The sequence below is a fragment of the Verticillium nonalfalfae genome (genome assembly GCF_003724135.2).
Source record: "Verticillium nonalfalfae strain VnAa140/NRRL 66861 chromosome Unknown scaffold_36, whole genome shotgun sequence".
NCBI lineage: Eukaryota > Fungi > Ascomycota > Sordariomycetes > Glomerellales > Plectosphaerellaceae > Verticillium > Verticillium nonalfalfae.
Window position 1 is genome coordinate 161,599 of NW_021167261.1, and position 21,126 is coordinate 182,724.

Genomic DNA, 21,126 nt, shown 5'->3' on the forward strand with positions numbered 1-21,126 from the left:
GCTGCCCACAAAGGCTGATGCTTTACCCACTTCCACAAAAATATACTCTGCCAACTTACCAGAAAGCCCATTGTTGGCAACACTTGACACCGACGGTACAACACACTACGGCGCAGCCACGAGCCCTCGTCGAGCCGCTGCGTGAATCATCGAGTGAGAACTTTCGCCGACGCTGATCCCGACTCATCCAGCCTCGCCAAAAACCCACCGCGTACTCCAATCCTTCTGCCCCCTCCCCCAGCGGTCTTTTGCTCTCGGCGCCCTGCCTCCCTCACCGTCTTCTAGCGCAGTCAGTCGGCAGGGAACTTGCTGGCGTCTAGGCCTCAGTCTGCATGCAAGTGCTCCGTGACACACTGCCCCAAAAACCGGTTTTGCGCTCATCTCGGGATCCAGTCATTCTGCTGCACCGATCTTGGCGGGTTTTTGGAGGAGGCCTAGAGCCCGCGATACCCGTTTATGTTTGCTACTTTGGGTTTGGGTTGCGCGCATTCACACCAAGCGGCCACGGTCCTTGAGACAAAGTGTTCTGGTTTGGGAGTGAGATGTGACATTGCCGTTCGTTTATCCTAGCCGTCAGGAAGCTACCGGAACGGCCAGCGGCATACCTTTGGCGCCTACGACTGAACACGCCAGCGACGTTGGAACTTTTTTTTTCCTGACCCGTCAAGATAATCACGTGCACTAAACGCCAGTCCAACAACCGAGCCGAGAGCAGCTAGCCACCACCCCCCTCCACTACGAAACGTCACTGAGGCTGGCAGAATGCTAGGCGACAAAAGCTCCCCCACAAAGTGACGAACGGGCGAGGCTGATCAGTCGTTGCTCGCCCAGTCAAAAGTCAGGAGGCCGACCAAGTTGGGGGGCGGGCCATCGGGGGCTGGAGGACCATTCAGCGAGTCGGCGGTCGGGCGATAACCCTCCATGCAGCGCCGATCTCAGGGCTAGAAGGGTCCAAATCTTCCATTGACGTTGCTGCTGACCTTGGCGGTTTATTGTGTGACGCCGTTGGTGCCGATTGTAGCCACATTCGGTGAGGCTTCATTCCGTGGACTCTTTCACGACTGCTGGCCGCAAGTCCCTGGGTGGAGGGCGAGCGCAGCGGTTGTTCCGCTACCAGGGCCCTTGGCTTACCAGCATTCTGGGTGCAACGGCTCGTTCGCAGGCTTGTTCGCCAAGGAACACAGATACGATGTCCAACTCTATTGATCCTGGTTATTCTGCAGGTCGCGGACAGGTTAAGACCCAATGTATTCGCCCGCCACTCCAACCATGTTCCGCCACCCCTCCAACGGATGCATTGCCAGGATCGCCGTGCTGATCTCGGTCTCACAGTATGACTTTGGATGCCACACTCAGCAACCAGGCGGCATCACGCCAACCACCCTCGTCAGGGTTCGGAGGCTGGACACGCTCGCCTGGCGCGCTGTTGGCTATCTCGAAGTAACGAACTGATGGATCCCTCCGGGTCGGTGTGGCCTCCGAATCAACCGGGTCGACGATATCGTCATCGCCGAGATCGGAGTCCTCGGCGTTTTCCTCCACCGAAAAGAGGGCCCAGCCGAACCAGGAGCCACGCCCGGCGTTCTCGCCCTTGACCAACTGCCGCACCGCAGCCTCATCGTCCTGCGTCGTGTCCTGGTCGACGGCCTCGAGCTTCTCGTCCAGGTTCACAAAGTCAGGACCCTGGAGATATTCGTCACCCGCGGCCACTCTGTCGAAGTAGCCTTCGTCCGAATGCCGCCCATCCAGCGGCGTCATGAGCTGGCTCCGGCGTCCGACCCTGCTGCCCGAGCGACTGCCCTGGCGACTGCCACGGGCGGAGCGGTACGGCTCGAGGTCGGCCACGCTGCCCCTCCGGCTGCCCTGTCGGATAGCGAGTTCACGCTCGCGCGCAAACTCCCTCTCAAAGGCCTCTTCTTCGGCGTCGCGCCCGCCGGCGAGGCTCGTCGAGCTGGCGCGCGACGTGAGCCACGTCTGGCCCTTATACTCCCTGGCCTCGCTGCTCAGCGCCACGCCAGCGCGCAGGAGCCAGTCGCCGCTGTCGTCCTGAGGCGGGTGGTCGTTCTTCTGACGACGGCGGGTGTGCACGGGCGACGCCGTGCCAGACGCGGCCTCGCGGGCGCTCCTTTTGCTCCGGCGCAGCGCGTCCTCGTCGAGAGGGAACGCAAGGTGGGAAGCAGACTTGCTCTTCGGGAGGTGGGCGCGTCCTGCTGCCACGGCGGCGGAGGCCTGGCGAGAGTGCGAACGAGACTGGACGGGCGAGCGGGTCAGGAGGCCCGGCGTCGTGGGTGCCGACTTGCCCTGAAGGTAGGAGGTCGTGTGGGGGGGAGGCGGGTACTCGGCGTAGGCGTCGTCGTCGAGAGGCAGTTTCGTGGTCAGAGGGGCGAGTGTGAGGTGGTTGAGGTTCGTGGAGGAGCGGTTCTTGCGGCGCGCGTGGTGCGAATGTTGCTGATACGCTTCGTCCATCGTGGTAATTGCGAAGATGGAGAATTGGGTTGGAGAATGAATGTAGCCGAGTAACAGGAGGAGCAATCAATGGACCGAATAAATAAGAAGCATGAATCAAGAGAGCAGAAAGTCAGCCAATGACTCCCTGATGGCTCAGTGGTTCGACAAAGGTGGTTCGACAGGAGGAAAAAACGGCTGATGGGACGAGGAGGGAGGAGGAGCGGGAGGAAACCGGGAGCTTGTCGATGCAGAGGCGAATGCAAGAGGTAGAATCCGGGGCAAGCAACATGAGTCTGTGCCTACCCGTACTCGTGCCGAGGGAGCTGGGGTTCGCCAGCCGGCGCGAGTGCGGCTTGTGATTCGCCGATCGGGCTGTTTTGTGATGGCAAGCGGTGTGGTGATTGGTGGGAAGGGATACTTGGACGTGCAGTTGGGGAGGTACCTGTGTATGAGCTTCGATGGGACATCGTCGTTGGCTTCTGTGATGACTGGGGGTTCAACCGAATTCGAAGACAAATATGTTTGCATTGGGAAAACCGCTGGCGTAAATCTTCTGTGATTTTCTTTTTTTTCCTCGTAAAGCAGATTGGCGTGAGGGAGTCTACTCAGGAAAGAGCACTTGCCGTGCCACTCAACAACCCGGTCGTCGACCACGGAAGGTACAGTGGGAATGCCCCGCCAATGTACCCCCTCCAATGACTGATCTCAAGACTTTTTCAGAATCCAACGACAGCTCAGTGATCTCAATGAGATATCAACGATCTGCCCCAACCAGGGCCTGTCTCTAGAGTATACACAAAGACGAGGCCCAGCTGATCGCACGCAGATTCTGGCATTCGTCATGCGTAATCTTCGCAACATCCGCTTCGGCCAGTGGTCTCACGCCGACATTACTTCGACCTGCTGGGACCCCGCCAACGATGACCTCTTGTGCACAGTCGGACCTACTGAGGCGCGGGCCACCATCGACCTGGTAAGGATATCAGACCAGAACAAACTGTGCGTTCCAGCGACCACCCCCTCGAAAGCCCAAGACTGACACACTCAGATCATCCAAAATTGTTGCTACCTGGGACGCGCCCAGCCCTAACCCTGATGTCACCGCCGACTCGATCATCAGCGTTCACCACTTTAGCGACACGGCCACGACCTGCATCATTCTCGCGGGCGGCGACATCATCACTGTTCAGGAGTCCGAAACATTTTCCTCGGGCCAAGATGCCGCACATATTGAGATGGTTGGCTCCATCGACGCCGGCATCACCGCAGCGCGCTGGTCGCCCGACGATGAGCTACTCACCATCACCACGGGCGACGGAAACGCCGTCTTCATGGGGCGGACCTTCGACCCAATCGCCGAGGTGGCCATGACGGCTCGGGACTTTGCCGCATCGAAGCATGTCTCTGTCGGCTGGGGAAAGAAGGAGACGCAGTTTGAGGGACGCGGCGCCAAGGCCCTCAGGGACCCGACAATTCCAGAAAAGGTAGACGAGGGTGTGCTCAGCACACAGGACGACCGTCAAGTCACCATTACATGGAGGGGTGACGGTACGTACGTTGCCGTCAACGCCATTGAAGGATCGAGGAGGGTGGTCAGGGTGTACACCCGTGAGGGCGTGCTCGACAGTGCCAGCGAGCCTGTCGATGGGCTCGAGGGCAGCTTGAGTTGGCGGCCGGCAGGAAACCTGCTTGCAGCTGTGCAGCGTTTTAAGGAGAAGATTGATGTTGTCTTCTTTGAGAGGAATGGTCTGAGACACGGCCAGTTCACCCTGAGGTCTCCGGACGGACCAGTCACAGAGCACGGCAGGATCAGGCTTGAGTGGAACGCCGACTCGACGGTCTTGGCTGTCATCCTCGGCGACAAGGTTCAGCTGTGGACGATGGGGAACTACCATTGGTATCTTAAGCAGGAGATTCCTCATGCTTCTTCTGCTTCTCCTTGGCTGGCATGGCATCCAGAGAAGGCTTTGAGGCTTGCATTGGCAACAACTGGTACGTCTCCTTGGGATGAAGCTACTGTCATCATGCTAACACTGTACAGATGCCCTCACAACTTCGGAATACACATTCACAGTAGCCCGAGGAGCACTGATGCCGCCTTACGATTTCGGCGCCGTGGCGGTTGCCGATGGGCAGACGGTCAAGGTCACTCCGATCCGGACAGCAAACGTCCCTCCGCCCATGTCGTTGTTCGACCTCGAGGTTCCCTCCAGCATCGTTGAGGTCGTCTTCAATGTGGACGACTCGCGCATGGCAGTTCTGCATCGCCAGGGACTAGAACTCTTCCAGTGGGAGGCCGAAGGGGAGCGTGCGCTTCGCCCAAAGCTACTCGGCTCAGCGACGTTCGAATCCTTGCTGGGAGACCCAAGAGCGCGTGTGCCTCTGCAGACCTGCTTCTCCGCATCTGACGAACTCTGTGTTTTGGTCTTCGACCAGGAGCTTAAGATTGAGGTTTTTAACTTCTCGCCCTCTACTTCGACATTTAGCCTTGCCAATATACACGAGCTGAGTGATCTTGACCCTGTGTCATCAATCTCCAGTCACTGTGGCCTGTCGGATGCGGAGGCATATGCACAGGATCGCTCTGGAAAGCTCTTTAGTCTTTCTGGTGGTGCGGGATTGACGTCTCTTGGACGACAGCTGCCGGCGCAGCTTGCATGGCAACAACTCGTCAACATCGAGGATCAATCTGTGTCTATTGGTATGACTCGCAATGGCCACTTATTCGCAGACACACACCTCCTGGCGAAGAACTGCACATCATTTGTGGTGACAGATGCCCACATTATCTTCACGACAAATAATCACTTTGTCAAGTTTGTCCATATTGTCAGTCCTGACGAGATGGAGGTCCCTGGCGACAATCCACAAGACGACGAGCGGTGTCGTAGCATTGAACGCGGCGCCCGTCTGATCACGGCGATGCCAACGAACATGAGCATTGTTTTGCAGATGCCCAGAGGAAACCTCGAAACAATTTACCCCCGTGCCATGGTCGTGGCGGGCATCAGAAAGCTTGTTGATGAGAAGAACTACGCACGCGCCTTTTCATACTGCCGCACGCAACGTGTAGATATGAACATTCTCTACGACCACCAGCCGGAACAGTTTCTTGCACATGTCGGTCTCTTCCTGGATCAGCTCAAGGACGTTACTTATATTGATCTTTTCCTCTCGTCTTTACGGTTAGCCTCCCGCCTCGGATCCTGCTGTGGCCCTACTGACGATCAACAGGGAAGAAGACGTTACGCAATCCATGTACAAGGACACCAAACGGACCGCCGACCGCCCATCAGAAATTTCGCCTAATGTTCTCGCGGGCGAAAAAGATTCCAAGTCAAAAGTCAACAAAATTTGTAACTCAATACTAAAGAGCCTGCAGAGCAAAAAGGATACGAACCTCCAGAACATCATCACTGCTCACGTCTGCAAAGTGCCGCCAGCGCTCGATGACGGACTTACCCTGGTATCTGGTCTTATGCAGGAAGATGAGAAGCTGGCTGAAAAGGCCATTGAGCACATTTGTTTCCTCGTTGACGTCAATCGACTTTACGACAACGCTCTGGGTCTTTACAACCTGGAACTAGCTTTGCTAGTTGCTCAGCAATCACAAAGGGATCCGCGCGAGTATCTGCCCTTCATCCAGGACTTGCATCAGCTCCCAACCCTTCGCCGCCATTTCCAAATCGACGACCATCTCGAACGACGCGGCAAGGCCCTCGTACACCTCAAGAGTCTGGATGTCTTTGACGAATTGCAACAATATGTCGTCAAGTATGCCCTTTATCAAGAAGCGCTGGACCTCTACCGTTACGACAAACCCAAGCACCGTACCCTCACCAATCTTTTTGCCGAGCATCTAGAGTCTGGGTCCAAATACCGCGATGCAGGCCTTGCATACGAATTCCTGGAGAATTACTCCAAAGCCACAGCTTGCTACCGCGCCTCAGGCGCTTCCAGTTGGCGAGAGTGTCTATACGCCGCCCAGCAGCAAACACCCGCACTTTCTCCCGATGCCCTGTCAGATCTCGCGTCTTCGCTTGCGGACGCCCTCACCGAGGCTAAAGATCACACATCCGCTGCTACCATCTACATCGAATACCTCTCCTCCATCGAGACCGCCATTCGCTCCCTCTGCAAAGGCTCCCAGTTTGCCGAGGCCCTGCGTCTCATCTCCCAGAAAGCCCGCCTCGACCTGTTGTCGACTGTTTTCGACCCCGCGCTCGTCGACGCGCTCAGCAGCACGACCGACCTCCTCGCCGATTGCAAGGCCCAGCTCCGCGCTCAGGTACCGCGCATCATGGAGCTCCGCCGCCGTGCAGAGGAGGACCCGCTCGCTTTCTACGAGGGCGAGCGTGGGCCGGCCGGCGCCGACATTCCTGATGATGTCTCCATCGCCGCCAGCTCTCGCATCAGCACATCCGCCAGTCTGTTCACGCGGTACACAGGCAAAGCGGGCAGTGTCGGCACGGTCGGCACAGGCGTCAGCCGGGCGACGAGCAAGAACCGTCGACGCGAGGAGAAGAAGCGCGCACGCGGACGCAAGGGCACAGTGTACGAGGAGGAGTATCTCGTCGCCTCGGTGAGGCGTCTCGTCGAGCGTATCGAGAGCGTCAAGGCCGAGGTGGCTGCTCTTGTGTTTGCACTCGTACGTAGAGACATGGGTGAGCGCGCGAGGGCCGTTGAGGCGCTCATGGGCGAAGTTGTTGAGGGCTGCCGCGTTGCTGTTGCCGAGGTCTTCGTCCCCCTGCCCAGCCAGGTGGCAGAAGAACAGCCCGAGGACCACGTTGCCGTGTCAGGAGGCGCTGCCGTGTTTGGGGAGTATCTGGACGCAAGGACCCGCAGGCAGGAGGCGCCGGTTGTTTTGCCTTTTACAAAGCTGACACTTCTCGGGGCATGACGGGGGGGATAGCTTCGTAAGGATAGAGAAAAAATCAAGAAAGAAGGAGTTTTGATGCAGTCTATTCGCTGCTAAAAGTACACTTTGTTGCACATCTAAGCTTTCTCGCTTCACATGATTCTAATTTGTACACTGATTAGGCCCCACCAGGTCTTGTGGACAGCCCGCTCCCCATCCTGCTTCGCCTCTTTGTAAAACCTCATTGCTGCGTCGTCGGTGACGAGCCGTCTGGCGCCGCATCAAGGAGCTGCGCGGGCGTCTCGTGGACCTCAGACACGCCGGCGGCGCTGAGGGCGGCGGCCTTATTCCTGGCGATGACCTGGCCGACCTTCTCGAGCATCTCCTCGGTGAGCATGGGCTGGCCGCGCGCGCGGCGGGCGTCGCGCTGCTGGCGGTTGAACTCCTGCAGTGGCGTGAGCATGCTGGCGGCGGTGACGCGGCCGGCCTTCTTCTCGCTGGCCTCGGCCTCCTTGCGCTGGACGTATTCGACCTCGTGGCGGGTGCGGAACTTGGAGTACTTGTTGCGGAGCTCGTCAATGAGCGTGTCGGGCAGCGGGCAGGCTAGGAGCGAGGGGACAAAGGTCGGCTCCTCGACGGCGGCGCGCAGCGTGTCGGCGGGGTGGTCAGCGCGTTCGACGACCTCGCGCTCGGGCCAGGGCACGGCGACGTTGAGGCCGGTAATGTAGCGGGTCCAGGCCTTCCAGCCCGTGGCGCGGTGGCGCTTGACAGGGCCGGCGGTCAGGGAGCGGACGATGACATCGCGGGTGATGCCGGTGACGGGGTCGGTCAGGGGGTGGACGAGGCGGATGGCGGAGATGGGGAGGGTGCCGGTGGCGGCCGAGGTGGGAGGCTGGGAGGGGTCGACTTTTCGGTGGACATCGGGCACGACGGTGAGATACTTGTCCGTGTTAGCGGGCCTTTGTTTCTGACTGGGAACATGTGCCATGGCAGGTGGGAGGAGTGCATGCGTACCTTGCCCAACGTCTTCAGCTCGACCACACCATTGTTGAGGTCAATGTGGTTGATCAGGTCAATCTTGCCCTTATCAGGACCCTCCATGACAACGACGCGATCGTTCTTGACAATGTTCAGAAGCTTGCTGCCACCAGCCCAGGCGCACCTCTGCTCAATCTCCCACGCCTTGAAGGGTGTCTGTGGCCTGTTCCTCGATAACAGGGTGGCGCCGTGGGTGAAGTTGCCGTCGACATCGCGACGGGGCGTCAGGGGACCGAGGTCCCAGGCCTCGGCGCGAGCGACACGGGCGGCACGCAAGTCGCCGGCGATCTCCTCGACATTTTGGGATTGCTCGGAACGGCGTTCAAGCTTGCTCCTGCGATAGACGTTCAGGGTCTTCTTGGCGGTGCGGCGGGCGACGGCTCGCTGTGCTTCCGCAGTGCGCTTTACGAGCTTCTGCATGGTGTATGAAAGGGTTCGAAGTCTTCAGGGGGTTTCGTTCATCGGGCACGCCGCATTGAAGGGCTGGGGTCGGTGGGAAGGGCGTCAGCTAACTGTTGCGTCGTTCTCGTCGAGCCCGAAGCTTTCACGACAAAATTCCCCTGGGCATGGGATTGGCCACTGCATGTGGGTCCAGAATGGGCAATTGAGTCGTGGGTCCGACCCATCGTGATCGGAGAATCGCCGGGCCGCTGGCTCTCATGTGGTGGGGCAAGTCTTCCAGCCGGAGCTGGCTCACTAGATGGCCAGCTGGTGCCACTGATGCTTCCTCGCTGCACCTGAGCACGACCTGTAGCTACCTAGGTACGTACCTCGCTTGAGGTCAGCAGTGCGACCGCTCGTCATATTGCACTATCCCCCTGACTGGGCGCTGTCCGTTGCCAACCGCAACTCCGTTCTATCTATCCCCTCTGTCTCACAACGAGCTACTAGGGATACCTAGGCCATGATCTGCTGTTGCACCGCTCCTCTCGAAGACTCCGCCTTCATGCTCTGCGCTTGGCCTCCAGAGTCCGCTGTCCAGGTCAGCCTTGCCGACGGACCAGATTGGACGACCACGACTCAGGCTGTGACATGTCAGGTGCCTGCCAGGAGAGCGGAAGGGAGTCCTAGAATCTGCAGGACTTTCTGTTCCCCCGGTCTTCAGGGAGGCATGCTCCAAACAGCCTAACCGCACCTCACTGCCAGGTCACCAACTGCAGCGTCACGACAGCCACGAGTCTTGGATCTGCAGTGTGACTAATGTCGGCATTGGAGGGACCGGCAGCCTTATTACGACGAACCGACGCGGCGTTCCGTGTCGGGCAGGGTCCTGGTAGGCTGCCTAGCTTATTACCGTAAGTTTGGTGTCCTCGTGATTCGGTTCACGGGCGGACATCGGGCGTCGATGTCCCATGTTCGCTGATGGAGGAACCGGCCACGGAGTTTGACGCTTTTGAACCTGTGCCAAACCACAATGGAGAGCGAGGAATGAAAATGATTGACACAGAGGCTGATGGTGTCTTCCGATGATGGTTTTACGCCTTGTTGAGGATGGTGGGGAGGAGGAGCTACCCGCTCACTCAGCAAACATTTGAAACCCGAAGCCAGAGAGGCAATCTGCGTGCTGCTGATCTATCTATGGCAGCGCCAGGGGTGCGCAGTGTTCAATCTTGCCTCAGAACACGGAACGGCCAGAAGCCTGGTGAGCTGAAATGGCTGCCAGGGTTGCCTACCTCTTCCTAAGTACCTGCATTACCACCTCACGGGGGGGGGAGTGTAGAGATTCAGTGTGCCTTTAGTGGATGTTGGGGGTCGTCCAGTGTACAAAGTCGCCCAATGAGTGTCGCGTCCGACCCCCGCCCCCAGCCCTGGCCCCGAGCGACAGTACATAGTACTTCGACAGGCACAGGTACAGGCATGGGTAGAGAGCGAGTGGGTGCGAGTGGCACATCCTCAGGTTGATTGTAGTTATCGGCTACCTCTGGGAGAGTTGAGGGATGTACCTTTTTGGTCGCCATCACGAGGAAAGGGTACTTCGGACGAGCTAGGCGTGGCAGCACACTCCAAGCCACACCTGGTGCATAGCCCGACAATGATGCCGAGCACCTCACCTCGCGACTGTGAGCACGTGTTGCTGGTCGGGAATTTGGGCAGGCTAGGCAAGGGGAAGGGCGGGGCGGGCGAAAGAATAGAAAGAAAGAAAGCGAGCGAGCGACCGATTTTACCTGGCAGTCGGATAGGACATTGATTCCATCATCATCATCATCATCACCACCACCATGACCGTGATCATTGGTAGTCAGGACCTTAGTGTGACGAGCCAGAAAGGCGCTGAACATGCAGCATACGAGTGGCATCTCAGCATATAGGTACCTGATCCTAATAAAGCTGTCACCATCCTGCCTGTTCCCAAGATCGAAAGATTCGACTGCCACTGGCCGTGACAGCAACCAAGCACCTCGCATCGCTGTCACCCACCCACCCCGGCTGCCATCCCAGACGCACGTACCACCCGAGGCCCTGTCGACCGACCTGTACGCGCGCCCACTTCCAGGTCCACGTCCACGTCCACGTCCCACGTCCACACACGCCGACCCAGGCTCCGAGCCTAGACCAAGCCAAAAACCGAGCCGCTACAGTGACCTGAGTAGGTGCCGTCAGCGAGAAAGAAACGTCCAAGCCGCTACCAGCTGCCCTGTGAGGGCGCTCACCCACCCCGTCGTCAAGTCAACCCCACTGCCAGTGTCTGCCTGCACAACTCACCCTGCCTGACCTTACCTCACCCACCCACCCGCCTACTGCTCTCCACTAAGGTGCTGCTTGCTGCTGCTGCTGCTGCTGCTGCTGCTAGGTACTGCTACCACTGCCACCACCACTGCCCATCACTCCCTCATCAAACCCCCTTCTCGGCCGCAGCAGAACTCAACTTCTCCATCTCTCCACGACACCCCCGACCGCGCCTTGCCATCCCCCTTTCTACCATAACAACCAAAGCACAACACTCATCCTCACCGACCGCCTCTCCATCCAAAACCACCCTCACACCAAACACCATGGCCGAAATCCGCCGAAAGCTCGTCATCGTCGGCGACGGTGCCTGTGGTAAAACCTGCTTGTTGATGTGAGTTAGCATCCACCCAAACCGAGGCCTTGTGGCCTCGCGAACCTCCATTCGTCCTCCCATCCCTCCAGAGCCTCGATGACGACGGGGAGCTGGTGCTCTCTTCCGCCGCCCGACGACGACGATCGCAGGCATTCTCTTTGGCGTCGTCACCTCCATCGCTATCCAAATTCCTATTGCCATTTCCATCTGTCGATCAGAGCTGACCCTCCTACGTAGCGTATTCTCCAAGGGCACTTTCCCCGAGGTAAGACTCTTGCCCATCGGCCGCATCATGCCTCTCCTCCCGCTCCGATGATGCTCATCTCAGCATCTTCGACCGCCCTCAATACCTGCGCCACAGTGATGACTGACCCATCGTCAAGGTTTACGTCCCCACCGTCTTCGAGAACTATGTCGCCGATGTCGAGGTCGATGGCAAGCACGTCGAGCTAGCTCTTTGGGATACCGCTGGTCAGGAGGATTATGACCGTCTTCGCCCTCTGTCCTACCCCGACTCCCACGTCATCCTCATTTGCTTCTCCATCGACTCTCCCGACTCCCTCGACAACGTCCAGGAGAAGGTACGAAATACTCCCCGTCCTCCAAACAGGCCAGCATCTTTTATGAGACGCGGAAGATTCATCTCGTCTCTTCAACGCCGTTGCAACAGCATGCTGACACGTTCTCTTTTCTTCTCTCCTAGTGGATTTCCGAGGTTCTGCACTTCTGCCAGGGCCTGCCCATCATCCTTGTTGGCTGCAAGAAGGATCTCCGCTACGATAACAAGACGATTGAGGAGCTCCGCAAGACGAGCCAGAAGCCCGTGTCGCCTGAGGAGGTCAGTTTTCCCTACATCTTTGCCTTGAGCATCGTCAAAAGATTGCTGACGCCAGCGTATAGGGTGAGGAGGTTCGCAAGAAGATCGGCGCCTACAAGTACCTCGAGTGCTCTGCCAAGACGAACGAGGGAGTCCGTGAGGTCTTCGAGCACGCCACTCGTGCCGCCCTCCTGTCGCGCAGCCGAGGCGGCAGCAAGAAGCACAAGTGCAACCTGCTCTAAATACATACCCGCACTTCGACTCGTCTGCACACACGCCCACCCGCCAACGTCTCCCTCCCTGTATCCTCCTTCCCGCTCTGGGACCCTCAAACACTTTTTGTGTCCCATTTTCACCCCCCATTGTAATCTCCATACCAATCAATCGTCCTCATTCATTTGCCCCCCCATCGAATTTTCCTCCCCCGGCTTTTCGGATGAGCAAGGGTCGTCGCGGCGGTTTTGGAGGGCGAGGGCTATATCCGCCTGCATAGGTTCCTGGAATTTGGAGTTTTGATCAATATCGTCTCGTTCTCACCAAGAGCTGTGCGCGCAAAGCACATGCATCCACATCCTCAAGTTTGGCCGGATGTCCTATGTGTTGTGAATTTGTTTGAGGGCCTGCCGGTTCTTCAGGCTTCGCCAGCTGGGAAAAGAGGCAGGCGTGCTCGGCAGCCCGCTCGGATGGACTTGCAGGACTTGCGTGAGGGTGCTTCGTATCTTGAATGGGACGTGGCACATGGGCCTCACCGACGCTTGCACGTTTGAGGCCGATTGGGGCGGCAGGGCTCGCAGGGTAGCAAGGGAGAGATACACGGACGGCACTGGCACTGGGTTGTGTGGGTGGTAGTTTTGGTCTTGTAGTTTTGTTGGACCCTCGGCCGACTATGCGGCCGTCTGTTCCTGGAGGGGCTGGCTATATCATACCTGCGGTTTGCTTTGCGTCATTTGGCTCTCGTCTTGTTTTCCTTTTACACTTTTTCTTTCCTCTATTCTACCGTTTCTCAATGTGTTCCCGCTGGGCTCGCGACCTAGACCAGGCAGGAGATGGGTGCGCTCTAGGGGCTGTGATATTTGGTGTGCTCGAATTACATGTCTGATATTGCTGCCCTTCACGACGCGCGTAGTCAACGTCCACGTCTCGCCATCGAGTGGTTTGCATGGCGATGACCGTTGCCATTACATGAAGGACGATTGGGAGAGTCGAGCGAGGCATGCAAATCACGAACGCGCCGCGCCCTGGTCGGCAATGAGGTTTCCTCGGGCGCTTCAGTACCGGGCTCTGCCACATAAGTGACAGCCATCTCTCTTTCCTCGCCCAAGGCAACAACACGTACGGTAGGGAGCAGTGGCAGGCAGGCAGAACGAACGGGTGGTCCAATTTGGGTCTCGTCGAAATGTTCGGCCCCAGCCGCTGGCCTTTCATAGCATCATCGTCACTCTCAAGAGCACCGTGTCATCGTCATCATCATCATCATCGTCGTCAACGCCACCGCCTCAACGCCAAACCCGCCCACCTTGCCTCACTAGTACATGGTGCTCCTGACATCCCCTGGATCCAAAAGCTCAAGCTGTCCCCAAAGTCTTAGACAGGGCACGACTAGATTCGACCGTCAGAAAAATTCCTGTCGGGCAGGGTTCGAAATGAGACGGGGGAAGGGATTATCACTCACGGCACCGCAGGAAGAGCAGGTCTTGCTGTCGCTCGACATGGCGGCGCTGCACTTGGGGCAGGAGCTGTGGGAGGCGTTGACGGGGTACATCTTGGACGAGTGCTTTCTTTTCTCAAACGGGCTTGGAGGGCTTGGTGTGGATGTCAGTGGTGGCAACACGGCAGCAGGAGGAGATCAGAAGCAGGAAGAGAGGCGTACCTGTAGGGTATGAAGTGGAAAGAATACAGGAGGACAGGCTTTACCCCGCGTGAGGAAGGTTTGATGCGTTTCTCGCGAGGAGTAGATAAAGGGTCGCGCGGAGGTAAGCTGTATCACGTGATTGATATGCGCTGGTCCAATAGCGTTGGCTGCGAAGGTCAGGAGGACAAGTTTTGGTACCAACTCTGGCCGGACGCAAGGTCTGGATCCCACCTCGCGAGGATATGCTGGGTTTCATCTGGGAGGGAGGGGTTGGCGGTGGTTCTGGATCTCGTCGGAACGCTTTCTCGGGTAGTGCGCTGCTTAGCTTGGTATTGACCGCCTTGGTGGCATGAGCAAGTCAATTGGACTGTTCTCTGTTGGCTGAGGCGACGGGCGGAAACCAAGCAAATATACCCGACAGGCACATACAGATATGCTACATAGGTAAGGATATGTTATGAAGCTCGCTGTCTTGCGGGCATCTTCCTCGTGTCACAAGAAACTTAGGTAGGGGCCCTTCGTCGCAGAGTGACAGGAAATGACAGCTCCTCAGACATTTTGCCTAGCCAACTGTCCGGGCCAGAACAAATAAGCCTCTTCTTCTTCAGTGTCATCCAACATACTGCTGGGTCAGCACACTACTCTGTTGACGGTCATCTTTGAATCGGAAGTGCATCTCAGACGTGGTCTAGCTATCACACACACACACACACTCTCTCCGTGTCAGCCAAAACAAGCATGAGACACGGCCCATCTCTGCACTCGCCGCCAAGCCACAACGTGGTCGAGATGCACAAGGCGAGCAAACCATGTCTCGCGCTTTTGCTCCGTCGTGTGTCAGCAAGTTGTATTGATCTCTATCGACTGACTTTGGAAGAGAAAAAAAGAAAAAAAAAACCCCCTCCTCTCCCCATGCCCCCCCTCCCCTCGGCTGAGCCTACGAAACATCACAGAGTCAGGCCCGCTTGCCGCAACGTACCTAGGTAGGAATGGCACATCCCGCACCTCGCCTCGTCAAGCCCCCTACCTATCCCCACCAAGGCATGCTGGCGTCACGCCACACGTTGGTGCCGTCGTGCACGTCCCCGGCGCTCATATAATGAGAGAACCAGTCGTCTATGTACGTCACCTTGAAGTTGACCCTTGCGTACGCTGCCGTGATGGCCTCGGCGATTATGTCCACGCCATCAATGACAGGACCGAACGGATTGGGCGCCAGGACCGTGTGATTCGCCGTCAGCACGATGCTGTTGATGGCATTCGGGTATACCGTCAAGACCCCTCTGCCGAAGTTCTCCTGTCTGCGTACGAGTTCCTTTTCCCTTTTCCGCAGCGGCAGGGACGCATCAATGATGGACCCGGCGCGCCCCGCTGGGCCTGCTTTGAGCGACTTGCTGTCGCTCACGGCGGGCGCGGTGTTTCCTGCCTCCTCATCGCAGTTGAAGACCTGGTGATCGACTGGGTAGAACAGGGCGGGCACGCGGAAGATTTCGTCGTCCGAGAGGCCCGTCTCGCGCTTGAGGATCGCGATGTTGTCTTCGATGCGGACCGTCACGTTGCGTGTAATGATCGCCATCTCGGCCAAGCCCAACACCTCGTCGACCGTCTCGATGAACTTGCAGCCGAAGGTGGTGGGCAGTACTGGCCGGGACACGGCGGGCAGCCCGCCGTGGCCGTCGCGTGAGGCGCGGGCGAGGAGCTCGAGGCCGGCGTTGGGATCGTTGATCATGAGAACCCAGCCGCGCTCGTTGTCCGCCGGCAGGAACTGGAGGAACTTGTCGACTTGGGGGGTAGCCAACCAAGACACGTCGAGCAGGAGGGGCACCTGGAACTCCTGCGCTTCGAGGAAGGGAAAGATGAGCGGCTTGACGCCGTCCACGGCGCCCATGATGATGCGGCCGGCGGGGTACGATTTGCCGTTGTGCGTGTAGGGGGGGATGGTCTCGAGGTTCCCCAACGAGTCAGTGGGGCTGCCCGACAACAAAGGTTGCTGCACGGCGCCCACGGTGTCTGATCGCAGGCGATCGATTGCCTCGACACCAGGGAAGAGGTGCCACTGGGCGGACCGGATCACGATGCGGATCACGACGGGACCGTGAGGGCCAGGGATACTGGCGTACCCCGACTCAAAGTAGTCCTGCGTCGTGGGTTCATCTTCGTCGCTGGACATGAGGGTGACGGGTTCACTGAACCCTGCGTCGGCAACGTCCTTCTCAAGTTGTTTTACAAAGTAGGCCTGGGCGCTGTCAACGTCATCGTCAGCAGCGGCTGTTGACATGAACTGCTCCACGTCTTGGGCGTGGTGGTGTGTCAGAACTGGGGCCACGCGGAAAGCGACAGCATCCGTGGCCTCCTCGGCCCCGTCGGTCACGGTCATATGGACGACGGCAGTGCCATCCCAGCCGCCAGCACGTCGGACATCTCGCGCGTCAATACCAAGGGACAAGCCTTTCCTGAGCTCCTGTGCCGTGAAGATGTGATTTGCTGCAATGTATTTCCAGGCGTCGCCATCCTTTTGGAAGATGCGGACCTTCTTGGCGGCCAGGTCGTTCGTCACGTGGACAGAGCCTGTTGCACTGGGGCTGACCTTGCAGTTCGCGAGGACCAGGATGGGAGCCAGGTATTGTGGGTTGCGTTGAGTATCGTCTGAAGCGTCGTTGCAAGACTCGACCGCGTTGCCCAGGATTTCGGTGTTGACCGACAAATCGAGGCTATGATTGAGGTTTGAAAATACGTCGAATAGCTCATCGTGGCAATGAGCATCCGCGTCTCCGATGTTGGGCAAGAAAAGGGCACCTCTCGTCTCACTCCACTCGGCTTTCTTTTCGGCATCCGTCTTGGCATCGATGATTCCATCCCGGTTGGTATCCGCAAGTATGGTGACGTTCAGGGCACACGCGAGAGGAGCGCACGCTATGACGGTTACTAACGTACGCACCAGAGCGATGGAGGTGTGGCATGTTCACTCACCGAGGGCGAGTGCCGCCGTTTGAAGGTTGATTTTCATTGTTAGGTTTCGGAAGGTAATGACTGAGGTAGGTCCTTTAGGCAGAGTAGATGGACGTCTTGCATCGAAGAAGTGAAGACCTTGATCATTCCAGTCTGATCCTCAACGGAGGGTTCCCGAGGATTTTATCATCACATCCCCTGCGTCAGAAATGTTCAGAGTCCCGTTTTCTGGGTCTGGGCCTTTCTCGATCAAAGTTATTTTCCTTCACCTAGGAGGCCTGGTCACCCAAGAGGAAAGCAAGACCCAAGTCTTTGTTGTCCTTGTACAACCATTTCTACACTAAAAGGCTGTTCATAGTGTCTGGTGGGCACTCACGCTGTATCGTAAACCTAAAATACTCAAATTAGCCTTCAATTCAAGGTTGTTACCCCTTGTGCATGCCTCTAGATATTAGTTGCCTGGAGCATGAGATCCACAGACCGAACTCAGGGGCATACATGGTACCTTGGCGGAGCCAACTGTTACTCTCATTAAGATGCAGAAAAGTTCTCTTTATCAACACCAGGGCGCTTGATTCGTTATGCGGTAGAGGAAACGAGAACACCGAAGATTGACAGGCTTAGGGGTAAACAAAGGGGAGGAGGGCGGAGGGAGATGTAAGCTTCTGGGTGGATGCTGTCGAAACTAGATGTTACTTTTCCAGGGTAAAGTTCAGCATCGGCAAGCTATACCACCCAGCAACACGCAGATTCTGTATTCTTTTAGTTCACTACCGTAATTTGAAACGGGACACCCGTCATGTCTAGACTGCGCCCTGAAGGTTCATATAGTCCCACATGTTCAAGGTACCTTACTCAACGATACCGACGACTAGCGTAAACCCCCCCCCCCCCCAAAGGATGATAACTTTTTAAAGTCAAAGTGGGACCTTCGTCAAATTGACGGCAACTCTCGAGGAAGTGCGAACGTGGGGATTGTGCAATGGTGAAACAGGCCAGGTGGGAAGAAAAAAGGATAATGGATGTTACACTGCTCCCTTGCGCAGTGCATTGGATGCGACTTACAAGTCATTTACGTCTAGTTGGTACAGCCCGCTCTAGTCCCAATCAAGGTTCTCATCTCTTTTCAGTTCGTTCAATCGTACACTGCCATTTCACATGCACTGCGCCGTGCCGCTCTCGTCTTTAGATGAAGGGTTAGCAATCTCAAATATACACAAGCAAGCCAAACATGCTACTCACTGCTAACCATCTTGGCGACGGCCTGTACCAGACTAATACACATGACAATGGTGCCAAAAACAACAATGGCCATGGCCATGTACGTGCGCCAGGAGCGCGTCGTCAGCTTGATATAGCACAACGGCGGCAGGATATATGCCATGGCGCACGCGCTGGTGGCGCCGACGAGCTCGAAGACAACGCCAACATCACACGTCATGAGGCTGATGACAGTAGCCGATCCCACGAGCGCCGTGCTGAAGATGAGGTGCAGCTTCAGATTGAAGGGCTCGCCGGGATAAAAGTAGTTGAACATGACCTCGCGGCAGACAAACGCCTCGAGGGGCAGCGTCGTGAGCATGTTGAGGCCGAAACAGAGACGAGCAATCGTCACCATGACGTTATCGGCGGGGAAATTGTTGAGAACGTTACCCAGCGTCTTGTCGCCAAACGTCAGGAAGCCGGCGAGCGCCATGAGGAGACAGAAGACCATGGAGATGCCGGTCGAGTAGTGGGTGACGCGGGAGAAGCGGTCAATGGTGGGCGTCTTAAGGGAGCCGTAGATGAGGAGCGAGTTGTGGTGGCACACAAAGGCTGTTTCTCGTTAGCTGTGCTGTGCGGACGATCGGCGGCTGACGGTGTCTACCAAAAGAGATGACGCCAATGGCCTCGAAAATGCCACCGTTGATGGTCAGGAGTGCTGGCGTGAAGGAGCCCCGCTCAGATCTGGGGGTCAGCAGGCCCTGGACGACGACCGTTACCACAATGACGCCCATACTGATGAGGGCCAACGTGCTCGCCTTGGCCAGCTGCTCATGGTTAGCAACACGTCTTACTGGTGTTGGAGGTAGGAGGGGTAAGGAACATGGGCACCTTGGAGATGTCTCGGTACAGCGTCAGTGGAAAACTGACGCCCATGACGAAGACGGCAATGACGAATTGACGGTTCGCCAAAAGCCATAGAACCGGCTTGTCCCGCAGATCGGGCCAGATGGCCAAGAAGACATGAGGTATAGAGTCGCCGACAATGACACCAAAAGCCACCATGCCGCCAAAGGCAAATGCCCACTGTGCCACGGAGATGGCGATGAGGCCCGGCCTGCCAAAGCAGTGCTGAACCGTGCCCTGGAAGCTGTCGCTGCCACTGAGCTTGCTGTTGATGACGATGAGGCAGATGGTCCAGTCGACGACAAAGGTCAGGCCGACGAGCAGCACGACGCCCGCCAGCAGGCCGGCCTGTTTGAAGGCGTAGGGCTGGCCGATGATGCCGGCGCCGATGATGGAGTTTGCCATGTTCATAAAGGCCATGCGCAGCCCGGATTTGGGCCGCTGGCGCTGCTGCTCGGCCCAGTCGTGGACATCTTCGTCTTCGGCCCAGGGACTGTTGGCGAGGGCGACAGAGGGCGCCTCAATGTCGGTCAGGAGGGGGTGATGCTGGTGGTCGCCGTGGCGGTCGTCGTCGTCGCCGTCATCGTGTTGGTCGAAGTAGCCACGGGGTTCCTCCACATCGAAACTGCTTGCGCCATTGCTCGAGCTCGGGGCGGGCGCTTCGCGTATGGAGGGTGTCAGGTTGAAGCGGACGCGGTTTGGCGTGCGCGGAGACTTGGCGTTGGTATCGGCCAGGGGATCGTCGGCGAGGAGGCCGAGATCTTCTTCGGAAGAGGCATGGTCCTCGCCAGTGGGAGCTCCATAGGTTCGAGCCTGAGGCATTGTACCAGGCAGGCTGTATTATTGCCGTGGCATCGTCGGTAGGTCGCGGCGGCTGCGTGGCGCGGTACTGGAGCAAGAGCTGCAGTGGTGGTGAGGCCAATGTGGTGCAATGTAGTGAACGGAGCGGAAGGAGAGTCGACAGCGTCAGGCAGGTGGTTCGTGCGGTTGTGGCCGGAATGCTTGATGTCTTGATGTGAGGCTTGTCGTGGTAGGTAGGGAGGTTGAGTGGCAGAGAGAGCTAGGTAGCTACCTAGGTAGGTACCTGCAAGTTGAGGCCAGCGAGTCAGGGGAGGGTTCCACGGGCCAAATTATCATCCAGATGTCGTGCGTACTATGTACCATGGAAGCACTTGCTGAGTAGGTACTGAGGACAGCCCTTGTTAGGGAGGCAGGTACATAGTACATATAGCCACCTGCCCGCTATTGTGCACCTAAAACAGGGGACAGGAGACAGGAGCATCCCGCGTCCCCTGAGGCGCTCCCAACGCCGGGGGGGCTCCCGCCTATTTGGGTCGTCAGACGGAAATGTCGCTCCACGTATCGATGCGCTGCAGCATGGTGCAGGAGACTTCGCTGTACATGCCTGTCAACGTCCGCTAGTCCGTTCTGAGACGGGTCTCCTCCATCGTCTCCCCACCAAAAGCACTTTTGCCTCTTTCATGACACCTCTCAAGCCAAGGCCCTTGCTCCTCCTCCACCTTGCCTATGCCTACCTGGGCGGTACCACAGCACCACTGCACCACTACCTCGACCATCCATTTACATGGCATTCATTCCCTTTTGACCCTCGGGTCTCACAGCACCCTCAATACCGAGACGGGCAGCAAAAACAGTCTACTTTGTGCGTTATCGGCCAGATGAGCGACTTTATCTTTCGAGCCACCACGCGATAACCTTTGACCGGCCACCCCTCTGCACCACCACACCCACCAACACGCGACGACGACCGAAAAGAGAAAGAGGAAGAGGCTTTTCAGCCTCTCTGCCTTTTGCCCTGTCTCTCTGGCTTATCTCGCAGAACTCGACCCAGGTTGCTTGACAGCCGCCTCGCCCGCTCGCCCGCCCCCCTAAGGCCTACTACGACGCCTGCTCGGCATGCACTGACTGGCTGGCGTACATCCTCTATCGGACCCCCCTCCAGCACTGGACAACCAGCACCTCCTCTTGTTATCGAGACCACACTGACGTGA

At 57.6% G+C, this 21,126-nt stretch overlaps 6 protein-coding genes across 6 annotated transcripts; 2 read left to right on the forward strand and 4 right to left on the reverse strand.

Annotated features, from left to right (window-relative positions):
• Positions 1 to 1,326: 1,326 nt before the first annotated feature.
• On the reverse strand, positions 1,327 to 2,466 carry D7B24_005671 (uncharacterized protein; the record flags this gene model as incomplete). The annotated part of the gene is made up of 1 exon (XM_028639820.1): positions 1,327 to 2,466. The coding sequence occupies one exon, from the start codon at positions 2,464 to 2,466 to the stop codon at positions 1,327 to 1,329; it is 1,140 nt and encodes a 379-aa protein (XP_028495888.1).
• An 823-nt stretch (positions 2,467 to 3,289) lies between these two features.
• On the forward strand, positions 3,290 to 7,348 carry D7B24_005672 (uncharacterized protein; the record flags this gene model as incomplete). Its single annotated transcript, XM_028639821.1, has 4 exons — positions 3,290 to 3,447; positions 3,497 to 4,440; positions 4,490 to 5,633; positions 5,683 to 7,348. 4 exons carry the CDS (start codon positions 3,290 to 3,292, stop codon positions 7,346 to 7,348), a joined length of 3,912 nt encoding a protein of 1,303 aa, XP_028495889.1.
• Positions 7,349 to 7,547: 199 nt separating this feature from the next.
• D7B24_005673 (uncharacterized protein) lies at positions 7,548 to 8,764 on the reverse strand (the record flags this gene model as incomplete). The annotated part of the gene is made up of 2 exons (XM_028639822.1): positions 7,548 to 8,273; positions 8,321 to 8,764. 2 exons carry the CDS (start codon positions 8,762 to 8,764, stop codon positions 7,548 to 7,550), a joined length of 1,170 nt encoding a protein of 389 aa, XP_028495890.1.
• Positions 8,765 to 11,337: 2,573 nt separating this feature from the next.
• RHO1 (GTP-binding protein Rho1) lies at positions 11,338 to 12,446 on the forward strand (the record flags this gene model as incomplete). The annotated part of the gene is made up of 5 exons (XM_028639823.1): positions 11,338 to 11,405; positions 11,625 to 11,652; positions 11,771 to 11,968; positions 12,091 to 12,225; positions 12,288 to 12,446. 5 exons carry the CDS (start codon positions 11,338 to 11,340, stop codon positions 12,444 to 12,446), a joined length of 588 nt encoding a protein of 195 aa, XP_028495891.1.
• Positions 12,447 to 15,083: 2,637 nt separating this feature from the next.
• D7B24_005675 (uncharacterized protein) lies at positions 15,084 to 17,063 on the reverse strand (the record flags this gene model as incomplete). Its single annotated transcript, XM_028639824.1, has 2 exons — positions 15,084 to 16,969; positions 17,027 to 17,063. The coding sequence occupies 2 exons, from the start codon at positions 17,061 to 17,063 to the stop codon at positions 15,084 to 15,086; spliced, it is 1,923 nt and encodes a 640-aa protein (XP_028495892.1).
• A 1,096-nt stretch (positions 17,064 to 18,159) lies between these two features.
• Positions 18,160 to 19,936, reverse strand: D7B24_005676 (uncharacterized protein; the record flags this gene model as incomplete). Its single annotated transcript, XM_028639825.1, has 4 exons — positions 18,160 to 18,188; positions 18,248 to 18,820; positions 18,873 to 19,035; positions 19,100 to 19,936. 4 exons carry the CDS (start codon positions 19,934 to 19,936, stop codon positions 18,160 to 18,162), a joined length of 1,602 nt encoding a protein of 533 aa, XP_028495893.1.
• Between the last annotated feature and the right edge of the window lie 1,190 nt (positions 19,937 to 21,126).